The 13,504-nt window shown below is 40.1% G+C and overlaps 1 protein-coding gene across 1 annotated transcript in view; it reads right to left on the reverse strand.

Moving 5' to 3' along the window:
• Positions 1–13,504, reverse strand: part of lactb2 (lactamase, beta 2) — a 43,580-nt gene that overhangs the window by 22,101 nt on the left and 7,975 nt on the right. The window contains exon 3 of the mRNA XM_078216295.1: positions 9,892–10,018. Coding sequence (XP_078072421.1) covers positions 9,892–10,018 — 127 coding nt within the window. The remainder of the gene's footprint in view (positions 1–9,891; positions 10,019–13,504) is intronic.

The following is a 13,504-nucleotide window of genomic DNA, read 5'->3' on the forward strand; positions in this document are numbered from 1 at the left end:
TCTACCCTATTTTATGGGTAATGCCTTCTGTGAGTTGAGCCACTCTGCTGTATACCAATAGGTCTGTGATCAGCAGACTGTACCTGCTGCTGCTGGTACTGTTGCTGGTTATTTTGTTTCTCCTCTGAGGTCCAATCTAAGGATGCATAAACAACACCCATCCTGATGTGAAACAGCAAACCCCCAGAAACCTCCAAATTGTAGAAAGTCACCTCTCAGCAAAAGTTCTGTGAACAAATCCTTTTATATAAGAGGTAGGAAAGAAGCGGTGAGTATGAAATGCTTATTGGCATATGTCCATGAGATTGATTCAGCTCCCCCAATACTGTTGCGTACTTGTTTTCACTGGCGAGTTGTGGGAAGCCTAGGAAATTCATGGACCGGATGTTAAAGTCAAAAGTATGTTGAAATATATCTCTAATTGCATAATTAACATGTTTAATTGGCAAGCCATCATTCCTGAGGGGTTGAGACTAACACATTAGAGTGAAATGAGGAAGTCTGCAGGTCGGAAGCAGCTTCCCAATGCACCGTCAATTGTCAGTTTTCATTTACCACCTGCACCGAAATGCGTCAACTCCTGCATATTAAAATGCAGACCAAAACTTCTTACATGTTAGAACATAGAACAGTACAGCACAGTACAGGCCCTTCGGCCCTCGATGTTGTGCCAAGCTTTGTCCGAAACCAAGATCAAGCTATCTCACTCCCTATCATTCTGCATAGTGCATATATTATAGACGATTACAGAAGGTATGAGTTAATGATTTCAGTTACTACAGGCTTGTGCCTGTGATTGTGATTTCCAAGTTCACAATACAGTCCTTGTGATGTTGGAAAATGTATGCTCCTAATTACAGCCCAAATATTTTTTGGCATTCACTCAAGATCTTGTTTCACTATGTATGCAGTTACTGACTAAGACAGCTCGTGCTTGCTTTTCATTTTCTTACTCTTGTCTCTTACCGTACTTCTGCACTAAATGATACTAACCCTAATCCTACACATCCAATTCCAAATCGATGCAAAACTAACTGTGCACCAACACAAAAACAAACATTAGTACAACAGTAGAATTAGTGGGATGAAATTAAAATATGAAAAATAATGCAAATTACTGATTTCCAGATATGTACTCCCAACAGGCTGGGCTCTGCATCAGAATTCAGAAAACTGGCTCTTAGTATTCCTTTGAATGCTTCTCCATGCACCAATTCTCTATCAGGGATTCGAGATCGATCTTTAGTAATAAAATTTAAAAATTTGAAAAAAATGTTTCAACTTGAAATAAAATGCCTTTCAAATGCAAAACTCCTTGATTAGCCTAGCAGATTATAGCTTCACATTACATAGGTTTTAAATAATCCAATCCAAATCTTTTGCTTTTTCTATCTTTATTGAGGGTCATTCATTCATTGCACGCATTATATACCTTCTGTGCCAACCTACATTACTTTTGAATTATTTACATTAAAACAAAGCTGACATCTGTTTCGATCTTTTTAAAGACTGCACAACACTTGGTGGGATCTATTGGTTTCTGGAAGGAGAGGTGAATTAGAGACTCATCATCACACACAATGTTATTGGGGAAGATGGTATGCTGTCCTTTTTCTTCCTTTTTTCTAACAGATTTCCCCAGTATATTTGGTTTTAACTTCAGATTTATTTGGCTTTCAATGTATTCAAATATTTTATTTTCTAGTACTTTCCTTCAGGTGGACCTTTCTCTGCCTTAGCTATTCTCACTTCTTTGTGGTGTTTATAAATTACTTTACTGAGGTGACTGTTTACATCATCTAACAATCTGCTTTTTTAAAGCAAGTTACTTCTCCAATTACCTTCCTCCAGGTGGTTTGCTCATCTCTTTGTTTGATACTTTTCTTCTCAGATTCTGTTAAATTGTTTATATTTCACTTTTCAAACCTAACCAAATTGACTAAAGAATCATCCCCCCTTTTCTTTTCATTTTCACTGAATGGCTTGTTGTGCATTTCCAACCTTTTTGTTTCAAATTTCCAACATTAACATTTTTTTTTGCTTTTTATTCTACAATTTATATTGATGAACCCTATTTTGGGTTCATCACCATCAGAAATTTAGATTATAGATTTATAGAAGAGTACAGCACAGTACAGACCCTTCGGCCCTCGATGTTGTGCCGAGATTTGTCCGAAACCAAGATCAAGCTATCCCACTCCCTATCATTCTGGTGTGCTCCATGTGCTTATCCAATAACCGCTTGAAAGTTCCTAAAGTGTCCGACTCCACTATCACAGCAGGCAGTCCATTCCACACCCCAACCACACTCTGAGTAAAGAACCTACCTCGGACATCCCTCCTATATCTCCCACCATGAACCTTATAGTTATGCCCCCTAGTAACAGCTACATCCACCCGAGGAAATAGCCTCTGAACGTCCACTCTATCTATCCCCTCATCATCTTATAAACCTCTATTAAGTCACCTTTCATCCTCCTCCGCTCTAAAGAGAAAAGCCCTAGCTCCCTCAACCTTTCCTCATAAGACCTACCCTCCAAACCAGGCAGCATCCTGGTAAATCTCCTTTGCACTCTTTCCAATGCTTCCACGTCCTTCTTATAGTGAGGTGACCAGAACTGCACACAATATTCCAAATGTGGTCTCACCAAGGTCCTGTACAGTTGCAGCATAACCCCACGGCTCTTAAACCCCCTGTTAATAAACGCAACACACTATAGGCCTTCTTCACGGCTCTATCCACTTGAGTGGCAACCTTCAGAGATCTGTGGATATGAACCCCAAGATCTCTCTGTTCCTCCACATTCCTCAGAACCCTGCCGTTGACCCTGTAATCTGCATTCAAATTTGTCCTACCAAGATGAATCACCTCGCACTTATCAGGGTTAAACTCCATCTGCCATTTTTCGGCCCAGCTCTGCATCCTATCAATGTCTCTTTGCAGCCTACAACAGCCCTCCACCTCATCCACTACTCCACCAATCTTGGTGTCATCAGCAAATTCACTGACCCACCCTTCAGCCCCCTCCTCCAAGTCATTGATTAAAAATCACAAATAGCAGAGGACCCAGCACTGATCCCTGTGGTACACGGCTGGTAACTGGTCTCCAGTGTGAAAATTTTCCATCCACCCTCTGTCTTCTATGAGATAGCCAGTTACTTATCCAATTGGCCAAATTTCCCTCTATCCCACACCTCCTTACTTTCTTCATGAGCCGACCATGGGGAACCTTATCAAACGCCTTACTAAAATCCATGTATATGACATCAACTGCTCTACCTTCATCTACACACTTAGTTACCTCCTCAAAAAATTCAATCAAATTTGTGAGGCAAGACTTTCCCTTCACAAATCCGTGTTGACTATCCCGGATTAAGCTCCCAGAATGCTAGTGATCAATCAGTGTCAATATCAAACACACAAGACCAGCAACAAAGTTAAGAAAAATTACATTTATACTGTATCTTTCATGTCCTCAGCATATTCCAAAGCACTTTACAAATTGTTTTTGTAATGTAATCCCTGTTGTTTTGCAACATATGTAGCAAGTGTTATTCAAGAATTGGTTGCGGAATAAAGGTTGGTCAAGATACAGGGGGAACTTTCTTCCTCTTTGAATAATGCCAAGGAATCTTCGGCATCCACCTGAGCAGGCAGATGTGGTCTTGGTTTGACATTTCTTCTGAATGGCAGCAGCTTCTACTTTACATTTCTTCATGGCTCACTATACAATGCCTGCCATCCTAGACTGGGTCTTCACTCATCGATCCTTCGACTCAGAATGACTCAAAGAAATATGTACGTCATCCTTATTCTTCTAATTGGAATCATTTCCCCAAGGACGATCATCACAATGACTTTTCTGTTTGACCAGTTTGTTACTTCTTAACCTTGAGCTGACAGTAATTGCCAGATATGAAACAACTGTTTATATCGTTACAAATTGCTCGACAAACTGCCCCTACCTTTTTCCCTTCAGCTATTTTAGGTATGTAGACGGATAACATTTGTAAACAAAGCACTTATATTTGCTGGAAAAGTTAACGTGACTTTCAAAGTTAAAATGTCACTGTGATGGAATTAGGTTCTAGTCACAAGGTTAAATACCCCACTCTAGAGACTTAAGCACAGAATTTAAGCTGACACTTCAGTACAATACTGAGAGAGAGCTTCAGCTTTGGATGTCAAACTGAAGTCTATCTGCTCGATTAGAAGGATCTCATGATAAGTGGATAACATTTATCCCTTTCAATTGTGTGACACTAAGATGTCATCCTGTATGTCTTTTATAAAATATATAAAGTTTAAAATAAATAGAGATTTAGGGGCGGCATGGTGGCTACCACTGCTGCCTCACAGTGCCAGGAACACGTGTTTGATTCCAGCCTTAGGTGATTGTCTGTGTGGAGTTTGCACATTCTCCCCATGTCTGCGTGGATTTTCTCCGGGTGCTCTGGTTTCCTCCCACAGTCCAAAGATGTGCAGGTGAGGTGGATTGGCCATGATCAATGCATGGGCTACATGATTAGGATGGGGGATTGGGCCTAAATTGAGTGCGCTTTCAGAGGGTCAGGGCAGGCTTGATAGGCCGAATGGCCTCTTCTGCACTGTAGGGATTCTATGATATGATATGCTCATTGCTATTCCTAAAGCTTTCAGACTGGACAAAAACCTAAAATGGCTGAATCTATGTCTGTCTGTGATCTTTGAACAAAAGGAGCTACTTGGCAGTATCGGAGGAACTTACACTTTGTTACCTCTTAAGAGCTATTAATGTCTGTGATTCTGTGAAACATTGTAGGCTACGTGGATGAAATACAAAGACAGCAATGCAAAGGCCATCTGCATTCCATAACCCAGGCTGGTCAATAGGAGTCTGCTCGCCTGCTAAGACAAAGGGCCCTGCAACCTTCCTTTCAATTCTTTATGATTGAAACATTCAACAATCTCAGGGAACCAGACGAGGGACACCCACCCTTTGTGGAACCAGTAATATTGCCTTGCTTTACCGCAATTTCAGTATGCCATTTTACCATTTAACTAGCAGAATCACAGATAAGGAGGAGCTCTGGCCCGGGTTGGTCATCTGGCCCCATCGACACTGCTTCAACGGGAAATTCTGTACCATCACCTACAGAATTGATTCATCGCTGCGGCCAACTCTCCCAACCCAACCCCAGATCTATATTGGAGTCTTAGCTTTCACTATATCTAGCAATGACTCAGATGAAGGAGTAAGGACCGTATATCCAAGTTTGCTCAGTTAAGTAATGAAATAAGTAGATGGGAGCCGAAACTTATAAAGGGACATTGATAGATTAATTGGGGAAAAACAGTGGCAGGTGAAGTTCAGTGTGGGGAAATTTAATTTCTTGTTTTCGGACTAAGTGGAAAAATTGTCTCAAATGTCTACCCTATTGAACTTCAAGATCTCTATCAGGCTATCTTTTCTGGAGAATAAAACGTCCCCAGTCTTTCCTGGTAATTGTATCCCTCAGTTCTGGTATCATCCTTGTAATTTTGTTGCATTTTTCCGGTGCCTCTATATCCTCTTTGTGACATGGAGAGCAGAACTGTTAACTGTACTTCTTGCTTTTTGAACTCTATTCTGTTGAAAACTTTTTTTTGTACTTGTCATAGCATCATTAATCTACATTACTATTTTAATGATTTCTGAATCTGCAACTTTACATTTTTGTTGAGAAAGGACATTCAGGGATGTGGAACTGAGGTAGATAAATAGAGTTAAGATACAAAACAGTAATAGTCTAATTGAACAGGACAACAGGCTCATGGGACTGAATGGTCTAACTCTGTTCCTATGATGGCTAAAGGATATCAATAGGTGGACTGATTATCACATGCACTTATCCAACAAGGAAAGGAACATCTGACATTCCCATTAAAATACCATGCTACTCAATAGCATAGCTCTCTCTTGTACTGGTCCAAAATTACTGATAAGCTATTGTAACATCTCAATCACAATATTCTGCTATCAGGTCACTAGTTTAGCTCCCCACAAGAAAATAATTTACGATCCATAATACAGTAATTTTTCAATACATGACATACAATTACATCAAATTTCAAAAGGTAAACATACTAGTGGAATTAGTTGATCACATTTGAGATGTTTCAAAGATTACACATAATATGGGACCAATAAATATATCACAAATTGAAAAGCAAAGTTCTTTTTAAAGAACACAAAAAATCTTTTTTCTAAATAAATTGTAATTATAAATCAGATTATTTGCAAGGAAATTGCTTTACCTAAGAACACAATAAATAAGAGAAGACCATACGACCCATCAACCTGCTTCAATATGGTCATGGCTGATCTTGGGCTTCAATGCCACGTTCCCGCCTGTCCCCTATATCCCTTGATTCTCTGAGACACCAAAATCTGTCAAACACAGTCTTAAATATATTGAATGATGGCTCATCCACAACTTTCTAGGGTAGAAAATTTCAAAGATTCACAAGCAATATTTCCTTATCTCAATCCTAAATGATCTGCCCCTTATCATTAAACTGTGCCCTTTTGTTCTAGATTCCCCATCCAACATCTCCGTATCTACTCCGTCAAGCCCCTTCATGATCTTCAATGTTTCAATGAGACCTAGGCTCATTCTTCTGAACTTCAGAGAACTTGGATGCAATTTTTTACTCAGACTTTCATCATAGGACATCATGCTCACAAGATGGTTACTGATGGGGAAAGTTCATTCAGTCTATCTTAGTTCTTCCATTCAGAATGACCCTAAAGTCCTTCCAGTGTACAATGAAATTAATTATTTCAAGGTCTTAATTTCTACTATTCTATAATTCATTTAGTGGTCACTCTTTGTGTGAAGAAGAGTTTCATGATATCAGTCTTATATTCACTTTTAATAGTTTGAACTCACTAGCACTACTCCTGCAATTATAAGTAATACTCCAGATTTGATAATATTAAATATTTTATATGCTCTTCAAGATCACCGCGCAGTTATTTCCTTTCCCATCTTTCCTCATAACTTTCAACTTTGTAACTTGGGTTCAGCTTTGTGATTTTTTTATTCGTTCAGGATGTGGGCATCTCTGGCTGAGCCAATGTTTATTGCCCTAATTGAACTGAGTGCCATTTCAGAGGGCATTTAAGAGTCAACCACATTGCTGTGGATCTGGAGTCACCAACAGACCAGGGTGGCAGATTTCCCTCCCTAAAGGGCAGTAGAGAACCAGTGGGATTTTATGACAATTGACAATGGGTTCATGATTCCAGATTTTTTACTATATGCTGTGGTGGGTTTCAAACCTGGGTCCTCAGATTATTACCCTGGGTCTCTGGATTACTACTCCAGTGACAATACCACTAAGCAGCTGCCTCCCTATCCCCGACACCTCTGCAGGGGCTGAATGTTTCCCTGGTATATTAGTGAACAGAATTGGATATGGTACTTAAGATGAAGTTTGACCAAAACAATGTTGTTTAATCATGGTTTCCCAAAGCCTTATTATTTTAAACATTGGTAAGATATTATAGAGTCAATTGTGACATTTTGGTGGTCGACTGAAAGAACTTATTAGCTGGCCACCCATTTGACAGTGAAGAGGCTGCTGTGATTTTAAGGCCCCAGTCTCATTTAAAGTAAAGATTTTTAAAAGTTTATTTATTAGTCACAAGTAAGGTTTACATTAACACTGCAATGAAGTTGCACAGTCGCCACAGTCCGGCACTTGTTCTGGTCAATGCACCTAACCAGCACATCTTTCAGAATATGGGAGGAAACCGAAGCACCCGGAGAAAACCCACGCAGACACGGGGAGAATGTGCAAACTCCACACAAACAGTGACCCAAGCCAGGAATCGAACCCAAGTCCCTGGCACTGTGAAGCAGCAGTGCTAACCACTGTGCTACCATGGCAGTTGAGAGGCAAACGCCAAACTATTGCTCTTCAGCCTGAGGAATGTCAGCTGGCTAAAATACTGACAGAGGCCAAAAAGTGAGGGCTTGGAAGGGATGAACTAGCGCTAGTCCAGCAACGGCCTGCATTTAAAAAAAACTCATTTGTGGGCTGTAGGTCTTGATGGCAAGGCAAACATTCATAAACCATCCTTCATTGCCTTTGAGAAGGTGATGGTGAGCCCCTTCTTGAATCACTGCAGTCTGTATGGTGAAGGTACTCCAATAGTATTGCTAGGTAGAAATTTCCAGAACTTTGATCCTGTGCCTGCAATGGAGGAATAGTTAGGATGGTGCTTGGCTTGAAGGCAGCGGTGTTCTCAAACACCCATTCGCCTTCATTCTTCTAGGTGGGAGAGGTCACAGATTTGGGGATGCTGCCGCCAAAGAGGCTTTAGTAAGTTGCTGCAGTGCATCTTGTAGAGATATAACCTGTGACCAAATTGTACTGGTGACAGTGAGATTGAATGTGTAAGGCGATGGGTGGGGTGTTGCTCAAGTGACTGTTTTTTCCTTGCATGTTATTGGTGCTGCACCCATTCCAATACATTCCTGAGTTATGCCTTGTAGGTGATGGACAGGCTTCGGGGAGTTAGGAATTGATGCACTCAATGCAGCATACCTAGCCTCTAACCTTCTCTTGTAGTCACAATATTTGTGTGTCAGACCCAATAGCAACTCCCAGGGTGCTGATGGTGGGGAATTCAATGATGGCCATGCTCTTGAATGCCAAGAGGACACTGTTAGAGAAAGTTCACTGGTTGGAGACAGTTGGATGTTGTCCAGGTCTTTCTGCACATGGACAAGGACTAGTTCATTATCCAAGGAACTGTGAATGGAATGGAACTGCAATCATCGGTGCACATGCCCACGTCTGACCTTATGATGGAGAGAACCTTGATAATGAAGCAGCTAAAGATGGTTGGGCCTAGGACACTAACCTGTGGAAATCCTGCAATGATGTCCTGGGGCTGAGATGATTGGCCTCCAAAAACCACATCCATCTTCCTTTGTGCTAAGAATGACTCCAGATAAAGGAAAGCTTTTTCCTGACATTCAATGATTCAATTTTACGAGGGATTCTTGGTGCCACCTTGGCCAAATGCTACCTTGATCCCAAGGGCATCACCTCTCTTCTCACCTCATCTATATGTGGAGGTAAGAGTACTCCTGCAGTTTTCGATTTCAAAAGAAACATTCAATATTTTTAAAAATTCCAGCCGTTTCCTGATTAGAATGTCAGTACACATGGGCGGAACAATCTTGTTGCAAGTAATCAAGTAATCCTCTGTGCAAAGTTAGACTAGACTGATTGCCAAAATTAATGAGGCATTAAGGATACAGAGCCTATTTCAAGGAACTTAATGCCTGTTAACACTGATTTTTTTTCCCAACATAGCTTCGGGTCTATTAACATCCCTAGGTTCCTTCAACTTCATTCTTGTAAGCATTTCATCCATTATCCTGTTAATTCTGATTCAAATAATTCTTACTGATTTCTATCAGATGTAATATTGTAATTGGGCGGCACGGTAGCACAGTGATTAGCACTGCTGCTTCACAGCTCCAGGGACCTGGGTTCGATTCCCGGCTTGGGTCACTGTCTGTGTGGAGTTTGCACATTCTCCTCGTGTCTGCGTGGGTTTCCTCCGGGTGCTCCGGTTTCCTCCCACAGTCCAAAGATATGTGGGTTAGGTTGATTGGCCAGGTTAAAAATTGCCGCTTAGAGTCCTGAGATGCGTAGGTTAGAGGGATTAGCGGGTAAATATGTGGGGGTAGGGCCTGGGTGGGATTGTGGTCGGTGCAGACTCGATGGGCCAGATGGCCTCCTTTTGCACTGTAGGGTTTCTTTGATTTCTATGAATATACATACATTTAGGAATATAGAAAGAATCAAAAACTTGCTCATTGAAAAGGCAACATTTTGTCCAAGAATACCTCAGTGTGGCTCCCTCAGTTTCCAACACATCGCCATCCTTTAGATAGGTGTACTGCTTGTCACCTTTTCCGATTGTCTCTTTCTGAACTGGTTTGTGTGAAAGTTTGCTAATTTGAACATCGCCACCTTATAAAATTCAAACAGATGCATTAAAAAACAGCACCGTTGTCTAATTTATTTAAAATATTAAGAGGATATCATGACCTAATTAAGATAAATGTATACTGTTTACAAATCTGGAAACACACAAAGAATTAGAGATACAGTAATACAAATCATAGGTTCCAAAGAAGAGTCATATTGGACTCGAAACTTTAACAGTTTCTCTCTCCACAAATGCTGCCAGACTTGCTGAGTTTTTCCAGCATTTTCTGTTCTTATTTCATATTTTCACTATCCGCAGTATTTTGCTTTTATCTAATTTCCATCTCTATAGAGACAAAAACAACATATCTAGTAAAGAAACATTCTTTATTAAGATTCACTGAGGGTACTTAACAAATAAGTCTTGAATGCCCAGACAGAAAATAAACATATTAGTAATTGGCAGTTTGCTTGGGTTTCAATTACCAGTCCTGTGCATTTTGTCGTTTCCACAGTTTCAATCTTACCCTCGGACTGATATAGAAAATACAACATAATTCACCTCTACTTTGGAATTATTGAGTGGCACTACTACTGCACTAAATGGGATAGATTCAGAAAAGATTTAGCATCTCAAAACTGGGCATGATGGACAATTTTTGGCAGTGTGTAAAACCAGAATTCCTATCGATCTGTGGGTTTCCCATTGGTAATTTAGGTTAAAATTATCCTCATTATGTCTGTTTGCAGCTTTTTATAGTGTCATGTGTCTGGCCTGTGGGGTAAGCCATTGTCTGTATTGTAAACGATCTCCTTAATTCATCACTGAGTTTGCAGCATCTATTTCCCAGAAAAAATGGGCTCCAGTGTAGATTAATGTCCAGTTAAATGTCATATCAATAGTAAGATTAATGTACAGCTAAATGTCACAATAATATGAATTGCACTACGCACTGTTCTAACAAATTCCGGCCCAATCTTTCATTATTTAGCTTCTCAAACCTTTCATAATTTTCATTGCTTCTGTTAGATTTTTTTTCACTTATTCTGCCTTGCCTTTTTTCAAACCTGCCATCATGAACATATCGTCTCAATCCTGGCTCTTATACCCTCCCTACAATGGGAAATAATAAACAGCACAGAGCACTTCAGCTGTGGTCTGACCAACATCTTCGACAGATTCATCCTTGTTTACATGGTTTTCATATTCAGTGCAGTTATACAAATAAAATACAGATTTCCTTTTGTTTATTATTTCCACTTGGAATTTTGCTTTTAGAGATCTGCAAATTTGACTCCCAAATATCTATCTTTGTTCCTTCATTTCATTGAGAAATGATAAAGGGATTTGACAGGGTAAGCGCAGAGAAACTATTTCCACTAGTGGGGAAATCCAGAATAAGGAGGTTTAAACTTAGAGTGAGACCATTTAGATGTGAAATTAAGAACATTTTCCACAAAAAGGGCAGTGGAAATGAGGAAGACTTCCTCAAGAGGCTGCTGGGTCAATTAAAATGTTTAAGATTGTCATTGATAATTTTTAGGGAAGGGTATTAGGGGTAAGAATCAAAGATGCGTAAATGGAGTTGAGATACGTGGCATAATTTTACAGCCTTGCTCGAGCAAGACGGAAAATTTCCACCTGAGATCAACGGACATTTCCATTGTCTGCCCCTCGCCCGCTCCAATTCCATGGCGGGCAAGGCAGTAGAATTCCAGTGATAGATTAGCCACGATGTAACTGAATTCTGAAACTGACTCCGGGTGCAGAGTGGCCTAGCCCTGTTCCTATGTACATATATTTTGGTCATTTTTTTCCCCTTCAACATATAGTGGTTAGCACTGCTGCTTCACAGCTCCAGGGTCCTGGGTTCAATTCCCGGCTCGGGTCACTGTCTGTGTGGAGTTTGCACATTCTCCTCGTGTCTGCGTGGGTTTACTCCGGGTGCTCCGGTTTCCTCCCACAGTCCAAAGATGTGCAGGTTAGGTTGATTGGCCAGGTTAAAAATTGCCCCTTAGAGTCCTGGGATGCGTAGGTTAGAGGGATTAGCGGGTACATATGTGGGGGTAGGGCCTGGGTGGGATTGTGGTCGGTGCAGACTCGATGGGCCGAATGGCCTCCTTCTGCACTGTAGGGTTTCTATGATTATATGATATGCAAATAGCTGCCCATACAGTTTTCTGCATACAGCTTACCTTTATTTGCAAAGTAATTTGAGTTAATATAACAAATTGTACCCCCTGATAGCTGAATGACAAAAGGAGATTGTTGTCAGCAAATTACCGTGGATACTGGAATCTGAAACAAAAACAGAAAATGCCGGAAAATCTCAGCAGGTCTGACAGCATCTGCGGAGAGAGAATAGAGCTAATGTTTTGAGTCTCAATGCCAGACTCGAAGCGTTAGTTCTGTTCTCTCTCCACAGATGCTGTCAGATGTGCTGAGAGTTTCCAGCATTTACTGTTTTTGTTTCACATTTGTTATTTGGGCACGTCTGACCCTCCAGAGACTGAAATTCCAAACATACCTGTAGTGCAGTTGACAATTTTTATTTTGCAAGACACAATTTGTATTTTGTTTACTCCTGGTTAATTTTCAAAGGGTATCTATTTTCCAATTCACCAGTTCTACTGAGGCATCAAGGGGGTAGTGGGAAACACTTGCGGGGGGGGGGGGGGGGGGGGGGGGGCAAAGAAAATCTGCTACTTTACAATGTGTTTTATGTGACACTTTTTAAAAAGAGATTCTGAAAGTCCAAAATGTATCACTTCCACTGCATTTTCTTTTGTTGAGAAATTTAGTGCTCTCCTTTAAAAGGGTTATTAGATTAATTGAATGACCTATTCCTTTAGAAATCAGTTTTGACAAATAAAAAACTCACTATTGCCTTATCCACACACTACAAGCTGTACACAAAAAAGTTTTGCCATGTTATAATGGAACACGTACAGATAGAATCATAGGTAAATTCACTTATTACATTTGATTTGAAACAATACCGTATAATTTTGACTTCAAATCAGCTTTCTGATCGAGGTTAAAAATGATCTAAGGTTTCTCATCATCAGCGTTAGGGTTCCCAAATTCTGAAGTTTCATAATTAAAAGTTACCAATGATATTTGAGAGTTGGGAGTGGTGGGAGAAGATGGAGAAAGTTTCTGAAATTTGCTTTGCTTGAATCTCTTCCTAGTAATGACAGATATTTCTGTTAAAAATAAAGTTTCACAGCAACACACTGGAGAGTGCTGCTCCAATGTCTGCTGTATTAGGCCTGCACACATCCTGTTTATACCATCTATTAAAATACAACTGGATTTTGAATTACAGTAGCCAGCAAGTTACACAAAATTCCAGCTATTACAAATTATAATTCAGGTTTTTATTCTTAATACTACATTACAGATTTACTGTAAAATCTTGTTTTAAACCACTTCCATTTTAGCTTTTTGGAAAACCACCTACAAATTACTTGCTACCTGGTATTCCTGTTCAACTTGTATTTATAAAGCACCTTTGACATAGTAAA

Source organism: Mustelus asterias, chromosome 7, assembly GCF_964213995.1.
Source record: "Mustelus asterias chromosome 7, sMusAst1.hap1.1, whole genome shotgun sequence".
NCBI classification, from domain to species: domain Eukaryota; kingdom Metazoa; phylum Chordata; class Chondrichthyes; order Carcharhiniformes; family Triakidae; genus Mustelus; species Mustelus asterias.